Source organism: Simochromis diagramma, unplaced genomic scaffold (assembly GCF_900408965.1).
Source record: "Simochromis diagramma unplaced genomic scaffold, fSimDia1.1 OVJJ01000216.1, whole genome shotgun sequence".
NCBI classification, from domain to species: domain Eukaryota; kingdom Metazoa; phylum Chordata; class Actinopteri; order Cichliformes; family Cichlidae; genus Simochromis; species Simochromis diagramma.
The window spans coordinates 4721653-4749369 of record NW_024386883.1 but is presented as its reverse complement, the minus strand read 5'-3'; the positions used below and the strand labels follow the sequence as shown (position 1 = coordinate 4749369).

Sequence of the window (27717 nt, the reverse complement as noted above, 5' to 3'; positions counted from 1 at the left end):
CCATGTAATGAGTAATTGTGCTGCAGAGAAAATAGCTGCACTATTTAATAGCAGAGACATGTAAATACTTTGCATTACATTTTGAATCCACTACCTTAAAAGAGCTCCAAGCTACAGACAGAAATGTCAAAAATGTTACAACTATCCCCGGTCTCCCCTACTGATGTTTTCTTCACTCTGGTTAAGTACCCTTTCTTTTGGCAGTGTAGTCTCAGTAGACTTTTGTGTATACTCTCAATGCCTTTTGGGAAATCAAAAGATAGGAAAACTTATTTGAATATTTCCTCCTCATTAAGCTCATTAGTAGACTGGTTTGGTTGGCTGAGGTTAGGATAGCAGTGACTGAACAATGTATTGAGTTAAGATGTCCCTTGACACAAATCCGGGGCCAGAAGTAAAGTCGTCCTTTCATTAATAACTTATATTACTGCAGAGAATTCTCAGCGAGGAAATGATGGATGGTATTGCAGAGGAAAATAATTTTCACTTTATCCCTGGACTGACCTTGTGTTCCTTTTCTTCTCTGAAAGGCAGTATGAGAGTGAATGTAATATTCAGTCAGATAAAGCAAATATTAACTACTACTGTGAATTAATAACTTTACTACTGTTACAGGGCATACAGTCGGTGCATGCAACGAGTGCATATCCTATAACCTACTTAGTAAATTGATAAGATACTTAAATTATACCAGAATGAACATTGTATTTAATGTATGCATATCCAGTGATAAATTGGTGTTTTCACAAGTAAAGTAAATATAACTTTTTTGTTGTTGTTGTTGTAATCAGGTACGATTTTGTTTTTACAACTAGTCACCAAAAAACTTGAATTGTCAGTTGTTCAGGTCAAAAAAGAAGAAGTTTTTTCTGGTATTCATAGGAAACCCATACTAGATCAAGAAGCCCGAAGCCCAAGGATGGAACAGGAAGGTTTTCTTCTATGTTGTAAAGCTCAGCAGATAAAAACTGGATGACTTTCTGCTGTGAATTATGATTTCATGAGCACGTCATCCAGAGCAGGGCAAAATAAAAGGCAAATAACTGCGATTGAAGATTAATGTGTTCAATGCAATGTACTGTTCTACAGATTCAGATAAGCCTGAGGCTTTTCATTTCAGATGGCCTTCTTTTTTATAATTTCAAATGATTACCATACTATAAATCCATAGCTCCCTGCAATAGAATGCACAGCAGACACTGTGCTTTATCTCTCATGTCAGTAATTGGTTTTCATGATGAGACAACAGAGTTTATAAATGTTTCACAACTCTTTCAGAGAAAATTTACAATATATGTGAGTTTTCCCATTCCTGGTCATCTGACTCAAACCAGTTCTCTAATTCATCTTCACCCAAACTCCTAGTAGCATGTATCTACTGGAAATCAGTTTATTTTGGTGTCTTAACTCCGGCCTTTAATTGTTTATCTCTCTGGCAGTGTGTGTCTTTTAGTGCCGTGATGGAAGACTTGGGGATCTCCCTGCAGTGTTACAAAGGCATCCGGAGGAGGTCACGACCTCACGGCAGTGCGAGGTCCGCTTGCATCTTCTGTCAACCCAAACGTACTTCAAAGAGGGAGGGAGCGAGACGAGATTCCAACACTTAAGCTTTGAATCAGAAAAGAAATGGAAATGCAGAGACTGGTATCTGATCATTTTCCAGTTCTCTTATTTTTTTGTGTGGGCCACCAGCAGCTATGACGTTATTTCCTGAGCACCTGTAGACTGCTTGTGTATGGATAACGCATCAAATACTGTACCGTAAATGTAGTTGACAACACTGTAGCCTTGTATCAACATTAATAATGTTAAAACAGGTGATGACCGCAAGAATGAAATCCCTGTCATAGTGCAAACCATCGATGTTCCCTCATGGCTGTAGTTTGGGTTAAGGCGTCCGCAGAGTTGAATCTGCAGACTTTATAGAACCTCCCATCGTTTAATGACAAAAATTCACTGATTTTAACAATAAAAAGACTTTTGCATTTTTTTAAATGGTTTTAAATGATTTCTTGCTCTTGTTTCTTGCTGGCAGCAGTGTGTGTGCGTTTCTTGTAGGCACACACTGAAGTAGCTTCAGGGAGGATTGCTGAGCCAACGCTGACCTGCGAAAAGAGATAACGACCTCTAAGGAAAGACACAAACACACCTGCTGTTTTATAGCCTTCCAGTACCAGCATCTCAAACATCAATCCTGACACACAGACACACACACAGACTCCTTACAAACACCTGTGATCATGATGTCATCCCGGAGATGGATCAGAAAAAGAATATAATACAGGGAGAATGGAAGGACAAAGTGAAAAGGACGTTTTATAATGCTGTAAGCTGTAAGGAGGTCAAAGGCAAACACAGTTTTTTCCTTCCCTTGAGAGTAACAGTCTTGTTTTTCAATAAGCCTCCTTTTTTTCATCTTGTATTTGTCAAATTTGACAACGTGAGGAGAAATCGTGTCTTCCAGGAGTGACAGTAGATCCCAGTGGATGTTTGCATGCCACAATGAGATTTGTTACATTTAAGTACATTTTAAGCTTGACATACACGCTGCAGTAGACCCATCAGCAGATTTAGAATTTACAGCACCAAGCCTCAGACTGAACCATAAAATTAATAAAAGCCTATATTTTGGAAATACAGAATATTCCCATTAGTATTCTTTATAAAAGCTTGGTTTTAGGGATGGAGGCTTATGACAGCTTCATTTAAATTTAATATTGTTTGACTACTGTACACATTCAGTGTGTCTTTATTCCCCTCTCTTACGTACTCAAACAAGAGAGATGTCTCAACTGACAGGTGAGGATTATGCTGATGAAAATGTTCTTAGGAGCCTCAGCAGTATTATCTCTCAGCATTACTAACTAATTCACGCACCCCTGCTGGAACTCTACTCCTGAGGACACGGTGAAGGATACCAACTTTGACACTTGACACACATCAAACGGATACCCCGGCACAGCACTGATTAACATATGTGACAACAAAGTCTTTACTGACAAATCCAACTCTCATTCCCCTTTTGGTCAGTCCCCACATTACAGTCAAAACTTCCCCATATCAACTTTTGTTCCTGTCCTCTTGGACTTTTTTTTTAAGATCAAAGACTGAATAACCAGCTCTTACCCAACCTGTGTACTTTTCATGACTGTGTCCTCCTTTTACCATTTGAGGCTTTCCACTCACCTGCCCTGAACTCTAGCTGGGTGTGTGCTCTGTCCACCTTTGTGCCTGAAGCCATCTGCTGTTCCTTTCTTTCAGTTATTGTATAAAAATTACTGCACTCGGTTTTAGAGTTAACTCCAGAATATTACAAACCAAATGATAGTAAGGAAGCAATTCCAAGGGGACAGAAACTAAGACAAACTGTTAATGGATCATCTTAAAGTTTAAGTCTTGATAATGTCAGGACATTCAAAACTGACCTTCACTTCCCTGATCTTAGCAGCTAATGCAATGACATTTCAAACAGGACAGAGCACTAAATGCTGTAAATAGCTTATAAATTGTTGGAGTCAGAGGTTTTGTGCTGTCGTTTCTCTCTGTAGACTCTGTATGCTGGTTTGTGTGTATCCTGAGAGAATTCAACCAAGCGTTTCTTAATCTCTTCATGTAATGAGTTTTCTCTTTTTTGGTATTCAGATTAATTCTGGGATTGGGCTCAGTCCAATGTAGCGTTTGGTTGCCCCTAATCTCCTAACCCCATAATTTTTAATCAAAACCAAAGGCAGTATTTTTTTTTATCATTATCTAATCCATCACGAATGAGGCCATGGATTACAACTCCAACCTTGGCATGCTGCTAAACTGACCGTTATTGCTAAGCCAGGATGACCTCACCTGACTAATGCTCTGTTGTCTCAGGCTTAAACTCTTTGTCGCAATGATCTCAAAGCACAGAGCTCTCAACCTGGGGAGGTGAAAGAGAGATGTGGAGACATGAAGGGATTGTGGCGTCTGTCTGTTTTTTCTGTCAGTAAGTTTGAAGTTGTGGGGGAAGAAGAAAGCTGTCAGAAAGCCTTCAGAAAACAAATTTAAAAAAAAGGTAAATTACAGAGCCTGCTGTTTTCCATTCAATGCCAAAATGGAGAAGTAGAATGCACTTTCTCTAAGGTGGTTTTGAGAGTCTTTAACAAAGAACAGGAAAAACTCAGCAGGACAAAGTTTAGATTTGATTTCATCACATTTCTGGAGAAAAGCTTGTTTCTCACCAATTTAAGTCCTTCAGACCTGTCAGACTTTGTCCATGTATTACAATATAAAGCTCTTAACTGTACATGCAAGTACAGAAGGCCCAAATCTAAATAATGACTGCGGAATAAAAGAGGCACAGACATTTGAGTGCGTCCCATCCATCACAATGTAATGAACAGTCTCTGGGGCTGATAAGGCACATCTCTGTCAACCTTCCTGTCAATGAAGACAAACGAGAGGGAGGAGGACTCTTAGAGGCGCAGAGCATTATTTATCTATCGCCTTCTGTTTCTCCCTCCCTGCGCCTGCCTTTCTCTCCTGCTATGTGAAGTCCTGGCTGCAAAAATTCAGGGTGAATGCTGCCATCTGCTGGTGTGCAGGGGAACTGGGCTTGTGAATAAAAAACTGAAAACTTTTGAAAACCTCTGCAGTTCTTACACAGGACGTTCAGTTATTTATTTATTTTTTCTTAAATAGACTTTGCAGACTCAAGCTTTATCTGTCGCATATTATAAATATGCTGGGATTTATAGTTAGCGTCCGATTTTGGACCCCTCTTTATGCATTTTCAGTAAAGTATTTTACATTTGAAAGCTTCATTAAAAATGGTTTCTCTCTATGTCTAAAAGGCTTTTTGGCTTTTAAATGGTCCCTATGCTACTGGGTCACAGCACAGATATTTCTAGATACACAGTTTTCCCTTTAATTCTCTGACAACGATAGGATGACGAAACCCCAACTTTTAATTTGTATCTAATGCAATAAAAAAAAAAGAAGCATATATCACTCTAAAGCACAATGTAATATTAACTTAACCCTTATCCACTACCAGTATACAAAACACCTAAACAGTGTATCACCTAACCCTTTTAGGTGTGAGCTGGAGGCTACTGCAACCCCATAAATCAAAATATAAACACACAAGGATGCCCTGTTTTGTCGTCCACATGAGCTATCATAACACGAGATGCTCGTTCTGAGCAACTGCCTCACTGCACAGCTATTGCAAAGCCCAACACCATCCGAGCGGTGTGACCGTGTCACTCATAGCAGTGCCGCAGCTATGGGCATTTTTGCGGGCTAAAGTCATGTCATCTGAGACTTTTAATTGGGCCCGGGCCGCCACAGGGGGACAGCGGACGGCATTCCTCCTCTGCCTGCGCCCTGTGTTGCTCTTCGCTGCGTGGCTCTGTGGATAACATGCACATGCCTGCGCAAACATGAGCTGCTGGAGTTCCTCTGACTGTCACTAATGTATTGACGCCTTGGCTACGTGCTGGAAAACGTAAACTTTGATAATTACAAAATAATAGAGTTATAGTCTCAAGATAGCGGAGGTAAGCTCTCGAAGAGACAGTGGTGCCATCTTTGCTGGGATTTGCGGATTGACGGCTGAGACGCCTTTCTTCTGAAGAGACCTCAACATTGACCTCACGGGAAGCGGACCGAATCGGTGTTGAGGACTCACACTGCTACCTGATTTAAAACTTTAACACTGACTTTTCTGCGTCGAATTCTTGCTGCTTCAGGTAATAATGACTTGTTGGCACAGACGGTGCATTTCAACTATTGGGTGCGTGCAGAAGAGGTGCATATTTATGGAATATCCTATAGTCTCCATCACAGTTTTGATTATATAACGTATAATACGGTTGCATTTAGATGCATCACCTGTGTTGATCTGTCGCCAAAATCGGACCTTCTGTTTCCCTACAGAAGGACGCATTATGGTATGAAAGAATGTTTCTTTGCAGTAGAAGGTCACTGAGGTGTGTTGGCTGAGACAGTGAGTGTACCAGGGTTAAAGCAGGCAAACGCACTGTTATAAAAAGCCTGTACATTCACTGGAAAGCGGAATGCAAAATCCAGACCTCAGAGCCAGTCTGTCAAAGCTCCCAAATTATTTAATCCCACAGCTACTCCAAATGCATGATGAAACCGACGGCTGTGTGCCTGTATGTGCGTGTGTGTGTGTGTGCTCTGATAGGGCTCCTTTGTAGTGGTTTTAATATCAAAGGGTTTGCTGTACACCTGCTGAGTTCAGTGTTTAGTTTCTCTGGTGAGGTAAAATCACATTAATATGCTGGGATAAAAAAAAGAGTTTGTGCGTTCCATGGCAGATAGAAAATTTCTAGTTCTACATTCTTGGTCTTACTACCGATTAATCTGCTGATCTGCTGAATAAGCTGAGATGTGGAAACAGTTAAAAAAAATTTATGCCTTTGAATTTCTTAGACAGAAGGAGACATTTAAAATCAAGAAAATGCAAATTTCACATCACAAAACATTGAAAAGATGGAAACTGCTACATTCACGAAGCTGGAAACAGTTCTTTCAGTTAGAATCTCTGAATTTATTAACAGTCTATTCGGATTTCTTTATTTCTTATTAGCTGACTAACTGTGTCATTGTAGCATCATCACTTGTCTCTCACGGGGTCATTTGGCTTGTGTTAACAGCTTTGTTGTGTGCCTGTGACCTTACAAAGGGATAAATGATCACCTCAACCAGAAGAGTGTCTCCTGATAAATCTGAAGTTAGAATTGCCTTCAGCCTTGATGACAACTCAGGTAAACACACACAAATACATACTGTAGGTGCACACTCATATTATGCTTAGTTCACTGAATTTGGAAAGTTACTTTAAAAATGATAACACGTTACCGATAACTTCTGTTGTCAATGTAAGCAATCTTTTTAATCATTTCAATAATTTAACAGTCACTTTATTTTTTATAACAAATTATTTTCATTTGTGAGAAAACAGAAATAACAACAACAACAACTTTCAGATGCTGTAGGCTGTAGTCTAGGTGTTTCCTCGGGTTTGCCACAGATGGTGTGCATGTGGGCCTGTGCAGGTGCTATTCCATCAGGGATGGTTAAATGTGAGTTATACAGCTGTCAAATCAAACCTTACCTTTACCACCCTTACTCTAAAAAATGCTGACTTCATGTATAGACAAAAGTGTGAATCTGTTATAGATTGAAGAGTTACATTATCCTCCAGTACGGTCAGTGCTGTATGTTTCTCCCAAGAGCTTAAAACACACTAAAAAGCAGCATAAGAACAAATATATATCACATTGTCCAAAGCTATGTATCCACAAGGTAAAATAACACAGTTTTATGATGAGTTTATATTTTCTGGTGCACATCAGTACTTCCAGTGTGTGTGCATTTTCATTGTTTTGAGGTGGTTGCGTGCCTTCCAGTTTTTATGAGCTTGTAATGTGTAACCTCGAGCACAAGTCTGTGAGCACCTCTGTCTCTACTCTCTAGAATGATCAGTGCAGATGACACAGAAAATGGCAGGAATTGTGGCTCAGCAGTGCATAGTGGGTATTGATTCTGGAGAGTATGCCAGTGTTATGGTTATCTATCAGCAATTTGTTGTCATTGTACAGACCTCAGTCCAACACTACATTACAAGGGCACTAACTGTGGATGTGCCCTCCAAGTGCATTACTGAGTACTATGAGGAGTACTATAAGCTAAGGAAATTTACATCACTCTAATCATAGCAAATGCACACATATGTTCAAATGCTTCGGGTATAGCACTGGCAGGTTGTTTAGACCATTTAGGATTTATATGATTGGCAGGTGGAGATTAGTAGCAGTTTGGTGCAACAGTTAGCACTGTTTCATTTCACCAAGAAGGTCCTGGTTTAGAGACTAGCAGCCTGCTGTGTGAAGTAGGCAAGTAGGTTCTCTCCAGCTTCCCTCCATAGTCCTAAGACATGCTTGCTAGGTTTAATGGTGTGAATGTGACTACCTGTGTTAGCCTTGTGATGGCCTGGCAACCTGCCCAGGATTTAAAGCACCTCTAGCCCAGTTACTGGTGGAATAGGCTCCACCTCCCCCATGACCCTGACTTGGAAAGCAAATTTTCATAGAAAAGGCCAAATGAAAAATTGTCAAAATGTAAGCCTATCTGTCAGCCTAGCTACGATAGCGATGCACTCAAATGTTTCCCAGCTTTGCTATTTCATTTTCTGGAAGGAATCCTCGCACAGCCGAAAAACTGCAAAGTAATGGTAACATGTTAAATTCTACAAGTACTTGGATTACTGCACCTGTGTAATCACAAAAATTTGAATTAATAAATGTAATCAGTCTACATTTATCTCACGGTAACTGTAAACAGATGTAAATGTTTACTTTGTATTTTTTTATGCAACTCTGTTAAATTTAACAAGCACAACACCAGCTATCGAATGACACACCCACAAATCTGTGTTGCAGTATCCGAAAATGAAGTTAACACATTATTTTGAGGATAGTTACGCATATAATTACCTGAGCATTCAACACCAAATAAATCCCAAGGTTCAACTTTCACTGCATTTCCAGTATGTGGGGAACATGTGAATGATACAACCCGCACACCCTGTGACTTTAACTGTCTTCATTCTTCTACACTGTAACTGAGACAGGTGCTCTCTCTATTTCTGTATGACCATAGCATATTAAAGAAAGAAAAAAATCACATGGGTTTGTGTATGTGCAGCTGTGTGCTTGCATGCATCTGCATGCGCAAACATATACAAGTCAGCTGATAGTCCGTATAATATTCCATCATTTATTAGTACAAACATAAACAGTTGTCTTTGTCCCTAAGTAACACACACATACAAACACATACACTACCTATGGTTCTAGGTGCTGTCTGTCAGGATATTTTACTGCAGTGGGGCCAGGCACTGGGACAGCAGCTGCAACTATGCAATGCCAGAGTCGGGTTTCCTCTCTAATACTAACAGTGTCCCGCTGCCTGATTCACTGTTCAGCTTTTAGAACACTGGTCTAAATTTATAAGCAGTTAACAGTTCCAGTCCAGCTCCACCCTCTGATCCCCCCCAATCCCTTGTCTTTCTCTTAGGAAACAAGATGAGGCCACAGAAGAAAGCAGATACTCAAATCTGTCTTTCAACAGAGACCGATCGTCTCATGATCATCTGCTTGTAATTCAGTGTCTCTTCCTGAATTATCATTTTTTTCATTATACTATATCAATATCCATTATCATTCATATCCTCCTGATAACTGAGGAAAAATGAATCTTCCCATTGAATGTTTTTTGTGATTTCCTTTCTCTATGGAGCTAAAAGAGGCCACCCAAACGCATGAGATATCAATGGAAAGACCAGAGTGTCCTCTATTTAGTCCATCTTATTAGGATAGCTCAAATAAGTCAAAAGATATAGACCAAAAACAATTGTTTATTACAGAGGACATAAATGAATAGGCTGGTTCTCAGGAGGATATTATGAGGATAATATATATGGATGGATGGATGAATGGTCACAGAGGTCGTAGGTGTAGCTCTGGAGCTGCTCAGACTCTAAACCTCCAAAGTCCAACTTTGGATCTTCCCTTGGCAATCATGTTGTTGTGTCTTTGAACTCATGTTTCTCAGCAAGGGGGCTAAGAGCTGTGCTCTGTTTGGGGATCATCCCCTAGGCCTTTCATGGCTTCATGCCTGGCATAGTTATAACCCCACACTGTGTCAATTCTAAGCATGAGAACTGTATTTGTTCCACATCATAATTGCCCCCATGGTTTTTGGCAGGCCCTCTAATTCTCCTGCTTTTAGAAGGTTGCATCATCCTGGGATTCTCCACATGTGTTCCACAACTCCAGGGGGCATTACTATCAGGGCAGAAGCTGGGGCAGACAACCTGTCTGTTTCTGTCTGGCTTCCTATTTATCTAAACCACTCGCTGTCTATACATCTGGTCTGTTTGTTCTGCTTACTTTGTTTGTCCTGCTTACTTTGTTTGTCTGCCTGCCACATAGATGTCCCTCTGTATTCTTATCCTGCCTGTCTTTCAACCTGACATCTCATTACTCCTGTTCAGTAAGAGGACGTGGCTCATTTATAAGTGCAGCGCTATGTTGCTATGTTGTGGTGTCATACAAGAGACCCATATAGTGTTTCAATTTTGGCCATTTTATGAGCCGGAGGAAAGCCTGTAGAAGAAGTGGTGCATCCAAGGAAAACACTGTTATCTGTCTTTTTATGGGAAAAGTTATAAAAAGTTAGAACTAAAAAAGCAATAACAATAATAATATTGACACATTTCTTACTTTACTGGCACTAAATTTAGCCATTAATGTTACCATGCAGAGTTTAAGATTACAAGTTTTCATTCACACTTTCTTTTTTTTTTAAGAGAGGCCTTGTGCTTCAGACTGTCCTTCACCAACAGCAGGTGAAATGATAAACCGTGCATTGTTTGTCTTGAAGGTTTGATCATTTAGAAAGTTCATACAGGTCTTGATTTTGCAGTTGTTGGAAAATTATTAGTTTTGTGCAAATTCCAAGCTTCTGTAGATGAATTATGATAGGACCTGATATATATGAGCATCGGAAGGAAGGAAATCAGCACTGGGTGACAGTGATCAGTAACAGGAAGAGACTTCTGAGAGAACTGGGCTGGTCCTGCTGTGAACAGCTGGAGATGAGGGGGAAGAAAAGATAGAAAACAGGAACGGTGAGGAATCATGAACAACTGCAGAACAAAATGCAAACTATGGGAGACAGCAGACAAGAAAAGTGTAATCGTAAAAGCAGAGAGGGTGTCTGTCTCCTGAACCCACACTGGGAGCTGGTTCCACAGGAGAGGCCTGATAGCTTGATAGCTGAAGGCTCTGACTCCCATTCTACTTTTAGAAACTCTAGGAACATAAAGTAAGCCTTCATTCTGAGAGCAAAGTAACACAGTACAGTGAGACACTGAAGATATGACGATACGTCATCATTCAGGGATTTCAACAGGATTTTACAGGCTCAACCGAAGGCTTTTCATTGAGGTTTTAGAACAGCCAGATAACAGGGAATCACAGTAGTTAAGCCTAAAAGTAGGGTATACGTATTAGTTTTTCAGCATCACTCTGAGACAAAAATATTTCTAATTTTATCATATTTTCCATGGATAAAGGCAGGTCTAGAGATTTGTTTAAAGTCAAATGACATATCTTGGTCAAAATTACACCAAAGTTGAGCTCATTCATACTTTTACTTTTACTTCAGTGTATTTCAGGTGAAAATGTTGTAGGTTTCGGGCAATTAAAATTATCTGACATCTGCAGTTACCGCGGTTACTTATTTTTAGGATTTTCAGCTAAACGTATAACTTCTCTGAAGAAGCATTTTACATATTGGAATACTAAGCAGTGTAAATTCATATCACCATCTCAGATTTACATGTGGTATACAGTATGTTAATGCATCATTAATACAGCAATTAGCACTAAATAAAATACACAAAACCTCTGTGCTATTCTGAACAGTTTTTTTTATCATTTAAATTCTTTTGTTTTTTCAGTTTTCTTTACAGTGTTTTCTGTTTACATCTAGTAGACTCTAGTAGATCTATACTTCTACTAGGTGGCAAAGGTAGTATAAAGTTTTATATCATTTGAAAATCTACAATTTCACTGTGACAAGCTTTCTTTTGCTATAAATGTATTGTAACATTATTTTGTAATGTTACAACATTATGTTGCGCAACATTGTAACATTTTTACTCTAATTAATTCTAAATGAAAGATGTCTCAACAGATGTAAAAGATGTGGAGGACCTCTCCCAGACTTTCCCAGATCTTGAACAGCGGCTACAGGTATCTGTTCACCATGCTGCATCCTACAGCAGTACTGATGCATTTGTTTGCAGTACAGCACACAAGAGGATGAATACAGCAGAAAATTCACAAAGCTAAGAATGTATAGCACTGCATGTACATTTCATTATATTGCTTTACTCTCACTGTTGTCATTGTTATTTGCTCCATATTGTACAAAGTTACATCTATAAATACTACACAATTTCTCCGACAACATTTTTACTGAGGTAAAAGAAGCAGATCAGAAAATATGTAAAAAATAGAATAGAAAATAAACAACAGTTAAAAAGAAAAAAACATACATTGGACATTGCTGGCTACAAATAAATTGGATACTGCTGGGATTTTCCTTCAAATCTCCATTGTAGTCAGGGAAGCAGTTGAATCTTTAAATATGAACCAACCTGGGTTGTAGTAATCAACCTCTGTAAATTGAAAAAACAAAACAAAAACCCAATTCACTCTTTGCCCTCCCCATACGGTTAGTGTTGTCATTGAATTATCCTTCATCGAGTATCATTGACACGGGGCACATAAATTGTATGTGGAATACCAAAACAACAAGAGTATCAAATGATAATGGTACCAGACCATTAAATATAGCTTTCAGACAGTGTACTATTACACACGACAAGCAAAGAAGAGGCTTTGGAAAGTTTGGAAAGTATTTTCTTGTTTACACAATATACACATATTAAAAAGATCACTTGTGGGACCTTCTGCCTTATTTAAGACAGGATTTTAGTGGTTATAAAAAATAAATTTACTCAAGCTGAAAGAATTAAATTAATCTAACTGGCTGCTAACTAAATGTTCTTCTCAGATATGATGATTTTAAAGCAGATTTACTCTTTTGGACTGTTGTTGAGACAGCCAACAACAAAACTGACGGCTCAAATTCCAAGAAACTGTAAAGGACATGGCGTACCATACTCTGATATGATTTAGAACTAACACTTCATCTCTCTCATGTTGCATGCTTTACATCTTTTATTTCTCTCTGACCTTTTGCAGCCAGTGCCTCCTTGTGTGTCTCTGAGAGAGAGCGTTCAGGTGTACAAGGAACACTGCAGGATGGCAAGAGAGTTCCACCAGGTCAAAAATGAGATTGCTGTGCTCGAGGATCGCAAGTAAGGCACTAGTACAGTCGCTTCCATGTTAATCGCAGCAACCCTTTTAGGCCATGTTAAAATACAAAGTCAGGGAGCTTCGACTTTGCGCAGCGTATCTCACTCCAAATTAGAGTGCCAGGACGTGTACTACTGAGGTCGAATTATTGCTTAAATCTCTCCGAACTCTCCAAAGATTTAGGAGTTCAATTCCCACTGTAGCATTACATTCACTAAAAATAGAACTGCAAGGTATTTTGGATCAACATGTCCACCAGATGGCACAGTTAATAGCCTGTATACAGTATTTTGCATGGAAACCACCAAGAGCATTTCCCTTAACATGTTGTTTTAAAAGGTGATAATTTAAGACTTTCAGGTGTATATTTCTATTTTTTTTTTTAATCCTTTCTAATTTTGTTAGAAACAGCATCAAGCACATGCGAAAATTACAGTGTGCTAGGTTTCTTTGATTAGTTCAGAATCATCTACTGGGAGGATATTACATAAAGTGCAGCTCTAGTCAGGTTTAATTGAACAAGAACTATTGTAAGCTTTAATACACAAACTCATTGTATGTTGGCATAAAAGTGGGGATGTGTTACACGCACGCAGTTGACAATGCACCCTGTGTCCCCAGCAGCTGCGGGTAGTTTTAGCAGTGGGATTTTCATGGGCCTTACTCTTACCCCACCACCACACCTACATACACACACAGACATGCACTGACACAACCGAAACCACTTCACAGTTCCTAAATACAGAACAGCATGCGGACTCCGACTTAGCCTTGAATCTAGACGAGGTGGGTAAGGCTGGTAGAAACTCCTGTTTCTTCACGCTAGCAGTCGGAGACATTCACGGTCACATTTATACTACACGACAATCTGCTTTGTAATGCTATACTATAAAATTTGATATGGTGACTTAACTTTAAAAATGTGCACACTGTTGTCCTCAAAAATAAATAAATACCTGCAGAAAATGAGGTGCAAGTTATACTAATTTATTTTGAGTTTGCAGTAAATAAGTTACATGAAAGTAGCGATACACCAAAATAAATGAGCCTGTATACTTCTTTAAGTTAAATACACTTTATACAACCAGCCCTAATTTTAGAAACAAACTCAGAAAATCAGTCCACATGATCTAGTTTGGTTTAGATAACCAAAAGAACTTAAACACTATATTTACATATTGTGTTTTAAGAGACAGAGATCTCATGTTGGGTTACATTCATGTGTTAGATACAACATGCACATACAGGAAGAACCGGTTTTTAACATATGAGCCACAATCCTGAACATGAGCACTAGCCAGGACTCCTTCAGCTCCACAGTCATGGACGCCTGCTCCACTTAAACCTTCACAATCTTCTAAACCACACAAACATATCCATAAAAAACAAAATCTAAACCTGAAACAACAACAGTACTTATTCAAACACTACTTATCAAGCTTAATTTTAACATTAACACCCCCATGAGTTCTGTCATTGAAGAAGTTTTAGAATCAGTATATGTCGGCTTTAAAAACTATTGCAAATTAAGCTAAAAGCTTTCATTGACATTAAGTCAGTACTTTGTGTTTACGGCATAAGATTTTCCTGATTTTGAAACTTCTCATTAATAGAAATGTTTTTTTCACCAAAAGGAGGATATGCTTACTCTCTATTCTGAGCATTAAGAGAAATACATCATACAATACTTCCTTTATGGGGAAGTGCACACAGAAAGAGGAGGGCTTGAGACATACAGTGAAGTTTTGCAAGGATGACTACAGGAACAACGCTTTAACACAGTGGGGAGGGATTTTCCAGGACGTACTGCTCCTTTTAGTCATTCTCAGACAAGTACACACTAGTTTGATGGAATTCATATTTCATTTACCTTCCAGTTTCTAGATCATCTCTACGTTCAGTGTTTTTGTTGCCAGTGGATTTAGCCTTATTCCAGTAAGATACACAAAAAGGTTCAAAGTTGGTCAAAGGGAAATACAAGAGTTTAGAAAAGTTCTTTGACTAATATTGGGGCTTTGGTTTTTGTTGGGTTTTTTTTTTTTGCGTGTGATGAAATCGTGACATGGCAGATTATGCAAGATAGAGGAGCTGACAAAACTGGTTTTATAGCCGATATCTCAGACAGTGTGTGAGATATAAGCTCACACACTGTGAGCTGATACACACTGTCACACACCCCCAATTTTTTATAAACTTTGGTACACAAAAGTAACAAACAGATGCTTTAATAATAAGAAGTTTATTTGTATGTATAGCACTTACACATGATTTAAAAGTACTTCACAGTTTAGATTAAACTACCCAGTAAGAAAGCGTTCATGTCCCAACATACAAACTCGGTTGACACATACAGTATTGCTTTAGTTCATACACACTACCATACAGACAGGTCAATTGAGATATTAAGCCTTTGTGAAACATCATATTGTAATACTGCAGGAACCATAAGCACTTTGCTCTTTTTATTCAAGCAACAAAGCATCCTAAAAGTTTTGCTTACTAATTCAGATCAATTTTCAGTCTGATTTAGTCTAAGGAACTGAAAAAAAAGAGTGTGGCTGTACATGCTTTCATCATACTTTGCATACTTTCGTACTTGCATCATATTTTCAACCAGTTTCTTTGTTTGTGGCTCACACATTTTGTTCAGGAAATAAATTGTGCAGACCTGTTTTAGAGTGTGATCCAAGGCCTCAGTGTATACCAGAGCTTCCCTAATACCAGCATTTCAACAATTTAAAGTCCACTACTACTCTCAGTTAAGTATGCTTCTCACTTAATGCTTTTATCCCATTAAAACTCCTCACTCTACCTGTTGTGGATAATACATATCATTTTTCTTTTTTTTTTCTTTTGTTGCTGTTCTGTAACCTAATAGTAGCTGTAATACAACACTCACATACATTCATAGATGTCAGGGCGTTACATGTAGTACCACATTGTACACATAGCATATCCATGCAGTACTGCTGACAATGTCTTTCAAAGTCCAAAGGCTGTTCGTTTTTTTTTTCGCCAAAGGAAGTCAGATCACGCCGTCTAAACCTGCTCTACAGTGTTTCAGTTCGGGTAGCTTTATTGAGGATAGTATTTATATTTGGTTTAGGAGGTTATTGTGAGCCCACAAGGACTGGAAAAAGCGTTCCAGTGGGCAGAGAAAGATTTTATTTCTGTATACATCATTACTCCTGAAGAAAACATTAGAAAGGGATGAGGTTTTATTGAAAAGAGTAGCTCTCGGAGGTGCCATCAGTATTTTTTATGTTATTTAATAGAATACAAAGGATAGAACAGAGTTTATTTACATCTTCCAAAAAACGGATGCATTCTCCAAATTTAAAAGAAATCTATTAAAAATACATAGGAGCGGGTTTGTGGTAGCCACCATGTTCCTCTACTATATTTGAATACGGTGCCTGGAAAGGACATCTCTCTTCCCGCTCGTGCTGTTTTACATATGTGGCTAGAGACCAGCCACATACGTAGTAGGCAGAGGAGAAGTCAAAGGCATTTGCGTGCCATGCAGGGACATTTGATCCATGCTTGCACCTTCAGACTCAAGATATGAATCATTATACCTATGTTTTATTGTCAGAGGAGTCCCCGTTGTCTCTGTCATAAAGGACAGAGACAACACCACTGGCCTCTTAATAAAATATTATCCTCTTTCTACCTCTTCCTTCCAGCCTAATCTCCCAAATTGAAGTCAGGGCTCTAACACATAAAAACATGCATAAAAATACTTATTTATTCCCAATATTGTCGCAATTACTTATTGTCAGTAGCTTAGACAGCTGACAACAGGCTAAACAACAACAACAACAGCTGATTATAAGCTAACATTATACCAGCTAATGCTAGGATCTTAAAAAAAAAAAATCACACTTTCCCACCGATAAACAAATTGATTAAACTCTCACATTGTATGAGAATTTATTCACTAAATCCCAGAGTGCAACAAAGTTACGTCCACTTCAAAGACAGTTTCACCAGTCCTGGCTAATAGCAACTAACATTGGCTAACAGAGGCTAATATTAGCAAAAACAGCAGTGTTACTGACAGAAAAATTCAAATATCCACAATAACTCATCTCAGTATGAATGGTCAACAATGAGCTCCGACTCATTGACCTCTATTGGATTCCTTTCACAAAGTTTTACAGCTTTTTCCAGTGTAAATAAATGTGGATGCATTGACAGCTGAAGTAAACAGTGGACTGAAAATCTACACAGATAGTTTTCCTCTATCTACCGAGAACCACCGATATGAGGTACAGGCTAAATTTAATGTTTTGCATCTTTCTTGGCTGATTAAAACATGTTTGTCCTAAACCAGCCACATAGCTAGGATTATGACTGCAATCTGAATCCTACTGACATTTAGCAGTGAAAAAATTTACACACTGTAAGTTTAAGTTAATAAACTGTGATCTTTAAAACATTTATTTTGATTTCAATCCATTTCAGTGCCATCATGACCATGAAGTCTTTTTGTTCAGGGAGCCAATAATAATGTACTTATGCACAGATAGATCTTTGATCTGTGGCACATAAGCCTTGGAGCACACAACATACTTTGTTATCTGCATTTATACCAGTCATCAACAAACTATATTTTCCTACATGTGGAAAATGTTGTAAATAATACACAGTATTTACTTCCACATAAAAATGTTAGTTATTTTTTCAGGTCTGTGAGTGATTTCCCCTCTTGGTCCTTCCTGTGAGTTTGCATTGTTTCTGTGTTTATTTTGGCTCCCCCCCCCCCCAAGTAACCAAAAAGCTGAGTACTCGAAAATGCTCATCAGCATGAATTTGAGAAATCTGACTTTTCCATGAACTGGTAACCTTTCCTGGGTATTTCCCTGCCTCAAATCGAGTTTATTCTTGGATGTCAATAACTGGCTGTTAACATTTTCCCATTCATCCATTTAGGCGCAAGTTGCTGGCGGAAATGGTGGAGGATGAGAAGGTTGCCATGGAGATCGCCCATTTGGAGGAGGAGTTTCGGCGTCTGACAGAGGAGAACCGCACCTTGGTCACAGTCCATAAAGAGCGTGCTAAGCAGCTGGAAAGGCTCTGCGTTAACAATCGAACGAGGCAAGACTCCTCGTGACCTCGGCCAGAACCTAAGACCACCAGACTCTAAGCTGACACTAGGGCCAGGAACCAGGAACAAATACTCAGCTAGTGCTCGTTTTACGCAGTCACAGTCTGTGAATCAGCTAATTACACAGAAAGCTGTGGTTTCTATTCATGTCTGAGTCATTTGTTTGAACCACATACATGCAGTTATCAAGTTGTTTTAGTGATTCCACCAAGCTATTACACACTGCCAGTTAACTGGGTACTGCTTTGTCTCTATATGATTATGCATAACCCTCCTGGTTGCCAGTGGAAAATCTAAAAATACAATATTTCCATACATAGTCAGTTGCTGTGACTCTGATATCTGTCTTAGGTCCGGTGGAGACTCAAATGTTTTATCTGAGATCTGCTGAGGGAGCCAAAGGTGGTACGATGTGGTCCAAGTATTTTATTTAAGGAGTGTTTAACCTCCTCTCCCTCTCTCCTACACCCAGCTCATGGATGAATGTTTCACACACTGTCAGGCATCTGGAAAATATAAGTATTTGTGAAGAACAGAAATATAATGGGTGACTAAGTATTTCACAGTATATGCTGCAACACAACACTGTAAGACTTGTACATTTTCTTTTTTTTCTTTTTTTTTTTTGAGGTAGTGTATGTAGTAGAAACAGGGAAATGTACAGCATGACGAACTGTTGGTTATTGTCCTCATACAAATAAAATGTGTTTTATTTTGACACTCGCATCAGTTCCCTATTTTCATTTCTCCAAGCCAGTGTTATGTGTGTGTTTTTATGTCCATAGTGATTACAAAGAAAAGGGAACTAGATTGTTTTTTTTTTATGTCAAGATTAGATCATTCTGGAGTTATGAAACTGTCACCTGATTGGCTGGTTTGACTCTTGACAGGCTTCCCTGTTTCTCCAAATCATGTGATATTAGAAACAGCACTTTGTAGTTTTACACTGCTGTAGCTCCTCCATTCACTGAGGCTGTCCCTTTTCTTTACAGAAAACCCATTGTCTACAGTAACATTCACACCATTTGTCTGACGTTATGACCTTTCACCTCCTATCACAGCAATTTCATCAGTATTTTCTTGGCCAGTAAAAGTTGCTGACACATATAATTATATTAGCTATTCAGATACTGTTTGATGCATAATAATGATAATGTGTAATTATATGGGGCAGCGGTGCTCAAACAGGTGCCGTGTGGAACCACTGGAGGATGGAACACAGACAAGTGGGTGAAAAATATGAAGTGAAACTAATGTGATTTTTTTCTTTTTTGGGGGGGGGATGATAACCAAACAACATTTTGCTGACTGAATCTTCTTCTCTTTTTTTGCAAATGATTCATGCAAATGGTTGTGTGTGTGTGTGTGTGTGTGTGTGTGTGTGTGAATTGGGCACTGAAGAAAAAAACTTAAGAAACCCTCCTCTAAGACATATAAGGGTGCAGAGTATTTTACACCAAACATAAAGCCTACCATAAACTAGTAAAAAGTAGATTTAAAATCATTCATAAAAACACCCAACAGGAGTGGAGTGTAAAACACAAGGCGTGTGGTGATGCTTAAAGTAGAGCCATGTAACTTCAATAATGAAAATAAAATGCAATGCAATAGGCACAGCTGTGACAACTGTTCAGTTCCTGTACCCCTGCCAGCAAAGGTTTTCTGTGCCTCTCTCTGGTACAGACGCATTTGCACTGAGCTCACACAAACACTTGGTGCTTTTAAAAACTGCAGCATATGAAGCAACACGGACCTGCTGGGAAACAATAACCGTCAGATTAGTCCCTCCTCCCCCTTTTTTTTTTCACCAAGAGGTGTTTGTCTTTACGCTTTGTTTTTTCTACAACAACCGCGTCTCATAATTCACTGTGTATGCAAATGGTTGAGTAACTCCAGGTAACCTTCAAGCCAAAGATACACACGGAAAACAATATCCTGTTTAAACACGAGCTTCGCTTCCCAGCCTGCCCCTTAATCTGTGAATTGTCCGCTCAAGGTACGTGTATAAAAGGATTTTCTGGGGAAACAAAACTGTTGGTTTACCAAACAGATCTGAGGGTGGGATTTGGTAAGGACGGGAAAACTGCTTGCTCATCCTTTATCAGCAAGAGTGCATGAGTCAGCGCCGCTCTGATACACCCAGGGTTGTTACAACACACATAGGCAAGCACACAGACGCACACTCCCTCTATGCCTCTCCCCCCTCCTCCTCTCTCTCTCTCTCTCTCTCTCTCTCTCTCTCTCTCTCTCTCTCACACACACACACACACACACACACACACACAGGCCATATGACTGAGTCAAGCTTAGATTTTCGTTTGTAGCCGACTCGCGATAAGGATTTATGGGAAACATAGTCCGGTTAGACAGCATTCCATGTAGAAAAAACATGTGTGTTAAGCTTGCTGGGACTTAGTTACACACCCTAACCAGCGCGGAAATCTACTCCAGAGTAAGACTAAGGTAGGCATGCTTTCGTTCCTTTGTTTGTTGTTGTGTTGTATTTTATGAAGTAACATTAAAAGTATATCATGATGTTGTGACAGAAGGGAACTGGTGAACTCTGACGGAGAGACTCTGTGTGTTTGCTGTACAAACAGATATCTATCGGTGGCCATGTCTGCCCCACGGTCGTCTGTGTTTACATTCGAGTCCACCGCTCATTCCTCCCATGTGCTGAGCTCCCTGGACGAACAGCGGCGGCGGGACGTGCTGTGCGATGTCACGGTGGTGGTGGAGGGCCAGAGTTTCAGAGCCCACCGCTCGGTGCTCGCTTCCTGTAGCGAGTACTTCGCGCAGAGGATCTCCTCATTCACACAACATGGGGCGGTCGTCACTCTTCCCCAAGAGGTGAGAAATCACGTCGTGACGCCACAGAGGTCGAAATTATTACACATGCACAAGCTCGTGATAACAAAATGTTTTCTGAAAGTGAAGTGAGAAAGGCGCTTGTGAGGCTCGTTTCCTGACAGGTAGTCGCAGAGTTGGGAATTTGTTTGTTGTTGTTTTTTTAAATAATAAATGAGACCGACTGTTGTTTTAAAACGCACGGAAGCGCCAACATATTATCTCTGGCGTCAGTGGACAAATCCATATAGGAAAGATCAGGTCAAACCGGTTAGTGGCTAAATTTTGGTTAAAAAGTCAGACTTAGAGTACTTTTTTTATTCAAGTAAAACCTGCTTTCATAGACAGTCAGAGACTGTCATCATGTTAACAGTTAATCCTTTTTATTTCCCGAAACTTCTTTAGTTGGCATAAATCAATCTATTTTCACATGTGGACATACAGTACTTTTCCCTTCATCATCTACTCTTACAGGAAGTACAGAATTAGGCAGAACATGCTCTTTTTAAAAGAAAATATGTATTTGACCTCTTTTACAGGTGACAGTCACTGGCTTTGAACCCTTGTTGAAGTTTGCCTACACGTCCAAACTACTCTTTGGAAAAGAGGACGTCCTAGAAATCCGAAACTCGGCGGTCATTCTTGGCTTCAAAGACCTAGATGAGGGATGCTTTGAGTTTCTGCTCCCTAAGTTCCTCTCCACCACCACCAAAGGCCCTCCTCCATTCAAGAGAAAGACCTGTTGTAAAGAGAAGAGCAAGCGGCCACCTTCAGAGGAAAACAGCAACACAGACTCTGACAGCGTATTGTTGGATGAAAAAGAAGTACAACCAGTTGCTGAGTCATCATGCCAGCGGGAAGTGGTTCAGGACTGTAACAAATCAGTGAACAACAAAGTGGGAAGTCAGAAGAGCACAGACACAAGTGCACTAGTAGCTGAGGGAACAAATGACAGTTTTATGCAGTGTCCAAAGTATCGCAAGTTCCAGCTAGCTTGCGGGAAGGACGCTTCTGTCACAGAGAAGAGCCTGGTCAAAACAGCAGGGGTCAGGAATGACTGTGTCATCTCTGACTTGCCGTGTTCCAGCAGTGCAAACAGTAAGAATGAAACCAAGGCTGAAATCTCTGGAAATTCAGTCTTAAGTGGCTACAGACAGAATAAAGGAGGGACTGATGAGCCATGGAAAATTCAAATGAATGATGGGAAGACAGAGAACTGCTTGGGCAGAGCGACAGCTCTTATGGTTAAGAAGGACACAAATGAAGGAGGGGGCAAATGGAGCGAGAAAGTACGAGAGAATGATATTGAAATGGACGAAGGGCTAGAGGGTGCAAGTGCAATCGCCTCCTTGGAAATATCCAGTGTCCAGTCAGACTCCTCAGAGTCAAGCGCAGTGCTGACTGAGAGGTCATCAGGGTTAATGCTGCACCATGGCCCTCAAAGGGCCTTGAATGAGGGTCCTGTAATCTGTAGACCACTGAGGCAGGAAAGGTTTTGTATGGACATTGAAGAAGTAATAAGCCCTATTGTACGATGGCCAATCTCCAGTCAAAACAAGGCAGAGGATAAGATAGAGGGAGAGGGGAAGAGGGTCGATAATGCCTTTCAAGAAGCAAGAAAAGAAGGAAGCAAAAATGGAAGAGTAGCCTTGCCTGTAAATAATATCACTGCGGAGAAGGAAATGGCTGAGAGCCTGGCACGGCAGCTGGGATCTGATATAGACCACTCTCAGCTCAACTTTCATGACCCCGAGGGCGGATGTCCCACCAATATAGGGGCCCAATGCCCGCAGAGCACATCATTAGAGTGGCCGAAGCATAACACCCCCAAAACAAGCTGTCCCCTTTTCCAGGATCTGGACCAAAGGAAATATTCATGGAAAGGAGAAGGGCTGTCTGAGTGTGAGGGGGCATCTCAGTCAGGTGTGTCCTCCTTTAACTCGGGGGAGGACGGCGACTCGGAGACAGAAACGGAAGGAGACAGCGAGTCCTCCGCAATAGAGAGGGCCAGGCAGGTGAGAAGTTAAAATGAATCTCTTCTCTTCTCCTCTGTCCGGCCCTGCTAAGCCACGACACCTTCTTCTGTAGTTCACGTTGTTCAGAAACTGCAGTGCCTTGAGAAGCATCACCACCTTGCCTGTGGGTGACTTCACTGTGCTTGTTATAGATACCAGTTTTTGGCACATTTTATCATATTCAAATTTGCTTTCAGGCAACAGAAAGGAGAGTTGCCGTGGAGGCTGGTTAAAAATTCACCCAGCTGCGTGTGCGTTGGGACCGTGTGTATGCATCCAACCAGCTGGTTCAGAGTCCAGTTTAGCTTATATTCACAGCTCAGCCTGTTGAGTTAGTAATAAGTGTGAGTCAAACAACAAGTCTGAAGAAGCTCTCAAGTCCAAGCTGACCACTCGGATTGGACAAATAAGGCAGTGAGTGTGCAGACGAAGCTAAGGTCATTTCAGAGGAAAAGCTTTTATTTATAGTAGATAAAACAGTACATGGCTGATACTGTTCCAATATTTCCTGTCCCAGTTTAGCAGCAGCAGGTTTTTAGAGTTAACAATTAACACCTTGGTAAAAATGTAACTCCTTGTTCACTTTTTTTTACCCGTTTACACCACTTACAGGAAGTCCCACAAGGGACTTTGAATAAAAACAAAGTAAATGAATTAAATTAAATTCGATAAATTAAAATATGCATAGCCATAAGAAATACACACTGGCCGTAATCATTTCATACCAATAGAGAAACAGTTATGTTTTTTCTGTGCCATCCTGTTTTTTTGTGGGTGTTCCCATACTCACATGTTATCTAACTTCCAGCTTTCTTTGTTTATTTATCAAAGCCTCTTGTAAGACAAACAGAGACAGTCCTGTGTTGTGATGTTGCGTAAAGATTTAAAAGTATGTCATTAAGGAACACTCTTTGTCTCATTGAGAAACGATGTCATGTAACATTTTCTTCTTCTTTTTTTTCCTGCTGGGCTTCTTCAGGTGCAGCTGCCATTCTCTGTAGACTGGATAGTGGAGCTGAGCCGAAACGACTTCCAGCAGCTGCTAAAGCAACATGCCTTTACGCGTGAACAGCTGGACTTTGTCCATGATATGAGACGACGCAGCAAAAACCGCCTCGCAGCTCAGCGATGCCGCAAGAGAAAACTGGACTGCATATATAATCTGCAGTGTGAAATCAACAAGCTGGTAAGTATGTTTTGTTTTGTTTTTTTTAATCAGTAAATTTATCCAAAAGATGCTCTCGGTCGTGCTAATCGGATTGTGTGTTTTGTGTATGTGTATCACAGAAGACGGAGAGGGAGAAACTGATGCTGGAGAAGAGCCAGTTGAGCCAGCTAAAGTTGAAAACGTGTCACAGTGTTTCTGCTTTATGCCAGAGGGTCTGCAGTGAAGCAAATCTACAGCCAGAGCAGCTGCAGGTGTTAGCCAAGTACACCTCCCCAGACTGCCCTCTGTCCTCTTTCTGTCCTCACACAGACACTCTTCTCTCACAGCATGGGTTGCCACTCCAGCCATAGGTGTCCTCTGTGGGTGTTGAACAGTATATGACAAATGAGGAAGCTCCATGAAGTTCCAGCAGGGACACAGTCACTGGACAACATTGACTTTAGATACAGAACAAGCACACTGATATGGCGATACAGGGTGTCAGAGGACTGCGGCTCCTGAGGTTTTTTATTTCAAACTGATTTTGAAGCCTTACTGTAACCCTTCTCATACATTATCTGAGGGCCTTTACTGTGTATTGTGGCCTGTGTGCAAGCTCCAGTATGAAGCAATGGCTTTGCCAAGTACGATTTTAATTGTAATCGAAAAATTAATTTGCAAATAGAGGACCACAATCAACTGCATTTTTATTAGCTACCCTTTGATTTCCAAATGTATATCGAGTGGGCGGGAATGTGTTCCTTGTGTTTAAAATCATTTCGATTGTCCACCGGTTAGAAGTCCTTCGATGGTGTGCTGTAGCAGATGGTTTTTTTTAACACTGTAAATAGCTTACTATAGTTGAATGTCTGGGGAAGCAAAGCAACACAGTCAGGGAGACATTTATAGTTTTAACTGTAACCGAATGGGGACATACATTTATAACATGCCTCACTGCCTGACTACCTCAGGATGATGTGTACATACTTTACAACACAGGTCTCAGGTGTGAACAAGACTATTTGGCCAAAATTACCTCTTGCCGAGGGTGTTGGTTCAGCCCTCTTACTCAGAGTTAAACACACATCAGCATTTTGGACCAAAACCACGCAACTCAACTAACAAAACAAAAAGGACTTGACATAGTGTGGCATGTTTACCTTTTGTCTGGCTCTCAGTTTTCTGGCTGTCATTGTGGTTTTATATCATCCGCATTCCACAATGACACAGCTCTTTTAAACTGCAAACGCCTCTCACAGTTTTACTGTAACTCAGTGAAACACACCTCAGGAATTTTAGCTGAGTCTTTAGCTCCACTGTGTGAACAAAGCACGCCCGTCTGAGGAAAGGGTGGAATTAAAATGATTGAACCAGCCTCCATGTTTGTCTAACCTTTCATTAAATGGAAATATTGTAAGTTATCCACAGCCGATAAAGTTATCTTTATCGTTCATATCTAAATTATTGGAAAAGATCAATAAGCACGCAATAAATAACGCAGTGATAGATTCAGATGTACAAACTGTTTTATGGTTGTCTTTTAGACTTTATTCTAGCAACTGCACTTTTTTTTCCTCTATTCAGCATTCCGTTTATTAATCTGCTTTCTGTAGTGTTTAGCATTTGTTGCTTTGCAGCTACTCTTCTGGTTTTTCTGTTCACTATTTGCTGTTATTATATGTTTGCATTTATGAAATTGTTGTCACTCATAATAATCACCTGAGCGTAGCTGGACTTGAACTGATTAGTGTAAAATTTGATTTGAACAATAGTGTAAATCAGATATGCTGAGTAACCACACTGTGTTTTCGATGACAGTAAGCTTTGAGGGACGATGACAAAACAATCCTTTGCTTTCGCTTTCAAGCTGACTGCACACTGCACAAGAAATGCGCGATAACTTAGGTGCGTATTGCCCTCTAGTGGCAGTATGTGTGTTTATGCAATCATTCCACTAAGTACAGACGAGTAGTTTGTACTACATTGAGCTCTTCTATTGATTGTGTGTGTTTTTTAAGCCATGTTCCAAAAGTACTGTTTCTTTCTATGAACTTTTGCAAGTGCATTCCCGATTTTTCTTATTTTTAGACCATATGTAAAAACAAACCAAAAAACCCCAATATTAAACTGAATAAAGAAGCATAAAGTTTCCCAAACAGTAAAATATGTTTCTTTGTCCTTCACTTTTAATCCCGGAAAACATCAGTAACGTTAATGAGATGTAATATTTCTTAGCATGTATGACAGATAGCTGAGCTTACGGGGTCTTCAGAGGACTCATCTTTCAAATTGGACAGACATATTAATGATTTATTACTACACTACATTGTTAATATTAGTCCCTTTAAATTTGTAGACACTCTCTACCACTTTGTCTCACCTCTGTGCTTTTTAATCTTCAGCCTGATCTTCCTTTGTTTTCCCCTCTTTCATCACTGCCCCTTTTCCCCCTTTTTTCTCTGTCAGGAGGCTGATTTAATTAGCAGCGTCTTTATGTCATCTCTTAGTTTTCTTTTATGTGAGCAAAAACAGCACGATAACACTACACCAAGGTTTTTTAATTGCAGCAATAACAGTCATTCTCGAGTGGCTGCACTTTTCTTTCTTTCTTTCTCTTTGTCTGCAGAAATTGGACAGCTTGGAAATGCACTGAATGAGTCATATTTGTATACGACCCCAGTTTATTGCAAGTAAAATATAAATGTAATTCATATGAACTGTTTCACTTCTCGGTCACTAACTGGTATCTGAGTCTTGAAGTAAAAGCAGCTGCAATGTGCCTAACGTTACAAGAGGTGGCTCCACATGAACAATTCTTGGCAGTGACCACAGGGAGAAAGGCACTGTCAGATCATCAGACCAAGTCATTTTTGTGATCTCCATACTCCTAACTGATTTATCAAACTTGTCACATGAGATTAATTAAGGTAGCTGATTGTGTGCTAATAAAGTACAGAGTGATCTGTTTTAATCAGTGTGAAATGTTTAAATGTTTTTTTTTAAAGCAGTTGTGATGACAACTTCAGCGTGTCTGTTGGTTTACCTGCACTGACTCCTTGGTAACCTTTTGTTGCTGTAACATTTAAGTGTCTCTTCGATCTTCTCTTACTACCACCTTCTCTCGCTTCCTGTCTCACAGAGAATATATGGACATTTTCTGTAGGTGGATCTTTGGCAGAGCCCGAGAGCCACACAGTGTGCCTTAATGTGCTCATGATTCCAAATTCCAGAAATCAAGAGTTAAATCTACCCCATCTCTCATCACACAATGAGTTTAAACTTTAAGAATAAACAGAGAATGAAATAAAAATGGCCATTTGTTTTATTTTGTATGCCATATTTTGTGACTAATAACCTCAAACAGCTTTTCAGTGATTCATTTACAGATTGGTGACAAATTAAAGGAAAAAACAAACCCTGACCTGTTTACAGTCGAGGGCTGTTTTGCTATTTGCGGATATTTTTCTGGTTTGATTTGGGATCTTAAGCATCCTAAGTGACAGAAATGCCATGTTGTGTTTCTATCCTGCCCCCTGAGAGCACAAGACAGCACAAGAAGGGTCAAATGAATGGTATAAATATGAAAATTATGATTTAGATGTTACAGCCTTCCAGAGTTAGACAATCCTCTTCACCATCACCATC

At 39.8% G+C, this 27717-nt stretch overlaps 3 protein-coding genes across 6 annotated transcripts in view; all 3 read left to right on the top strand.

The window, feature by feature from the left end:
- grik1a (glutamate receptor, ionotropic, kainate 1a) overlaps positions 1–3217 on the top strand; it is a 40047-nt gene extending 36830 nt beyond the window's left edge. For 2 of the 3 annotated variants that reach the window (XM_040033208.1, XM_040033204.1), the window contains one exon: positions 1440–3217. In XM_040033208.1, the coding sequence (XP_039889142.1) occupies positions 1440–1607 (168 nt within the window). In that variant the 3' untranslated portion in view covers positions 1608–3217. The remainder of the gene's footprint in view (positions 1–1439) is intronic. The other variant, XM_040033206.1, reaches the window with a different exon arrangement.
- A 1592-nt stretch (positions 3218–4809) lies between these two features.
- Positions 4810–18789, top strand: map3k7cl (map3k7 C-terminal like). Its single transcript, XM_040033199.1, has 5 exons — positions 4810–5723; positions 6654–6764; positions 11764–11822; positions 12840–12955; positions 17889–18789. The coding sequence occupies exons 2-5, from the start codon at positions 6689–6691 to the stop codon at positions 18067–18069; spliced, it is 432 nt and encodes a 143-aa protein (XP_039889133.1). The 5' UTR covers positions 4810–5723; positions 6654–6688; the 3' UTR covers positions 18070–18789.
- A 1525-nt stretch (positions 18790–20314) lies between these two features.
- LOC120734390 (transcription regulator protein BACH1-like) lies at positions 20315–27047 on the top strand. 2 transcript variants are annotated; one of them, XM_040033192.1, is made up of 5 exons: positions 20315–20526; positions 20664–20913; positions 21450–22925; positions 23905–24111; positions 24213–27047. In XM_040033192.1, exons 2-5 carry the CDS (start codon positions 20680–20682, stop codon positions 24441–24443), a joined length of 2148 nt encoding a protein of 715 aa, XP_039889126.1. In that variant the 5' UTR covers positions 20315–20526; positions 20664–20679; the 3' UTR covers positions 24444–27047. The 2 variants fall into 2 exon arrangements, with proteins under 2 accessions (XP_039889126.1, XP_039889127.1); XM_040033193.1 differs by having other exon boundaries at positions 20610–20913.
- The last annotated feature ends 670 nt before the right edge of the window (positions 27048–27717 follow it).

Coding starts and splice junctions, on each gene's coding strand:
- map3k7cl (XM_040033199.1), top strand. CDS start 6,689: ATGATCACCTCAACCAGAAGAGTGTCTCCTGATAAATCTGAAGTTAGA. Junction 6,765..11,763: donor CAGCCTTGATGACAACTCAG/GTAAACACACAC, acceptor ATGTCTCAACAG/ATGTAAAAGATGTGGAGGAC. Junction 12,956..17,888: donor GCTGTGCTCGAGGATCGCAA/GTAAGGCACTAG, acceptor TCATCCATTTAG/GCGCAAGTTGCTGGCGGAAA.
- LOC120734390 (XM_040033192.1), top strand. CDS start 20,680: ATGTCTGCCCCACGGTCGTCTGTGTTTACATTCGAGTCCACCGCTCAT. Junction 22,926..23,904: donor CAATAGAGAGGGCCAGGCAG/GTGAGAAGTTAA, acceptor GGGCTTCTTCAG/GTGCAGCTGCCATTCTCTGT. Junction 24,112..24,212: donor AGTGTGAAATCAACAAGCTG/GTAAGTATGTTT, acceptor TGTGTATCACAG/AAGACGGAGAGGGAGAAACT.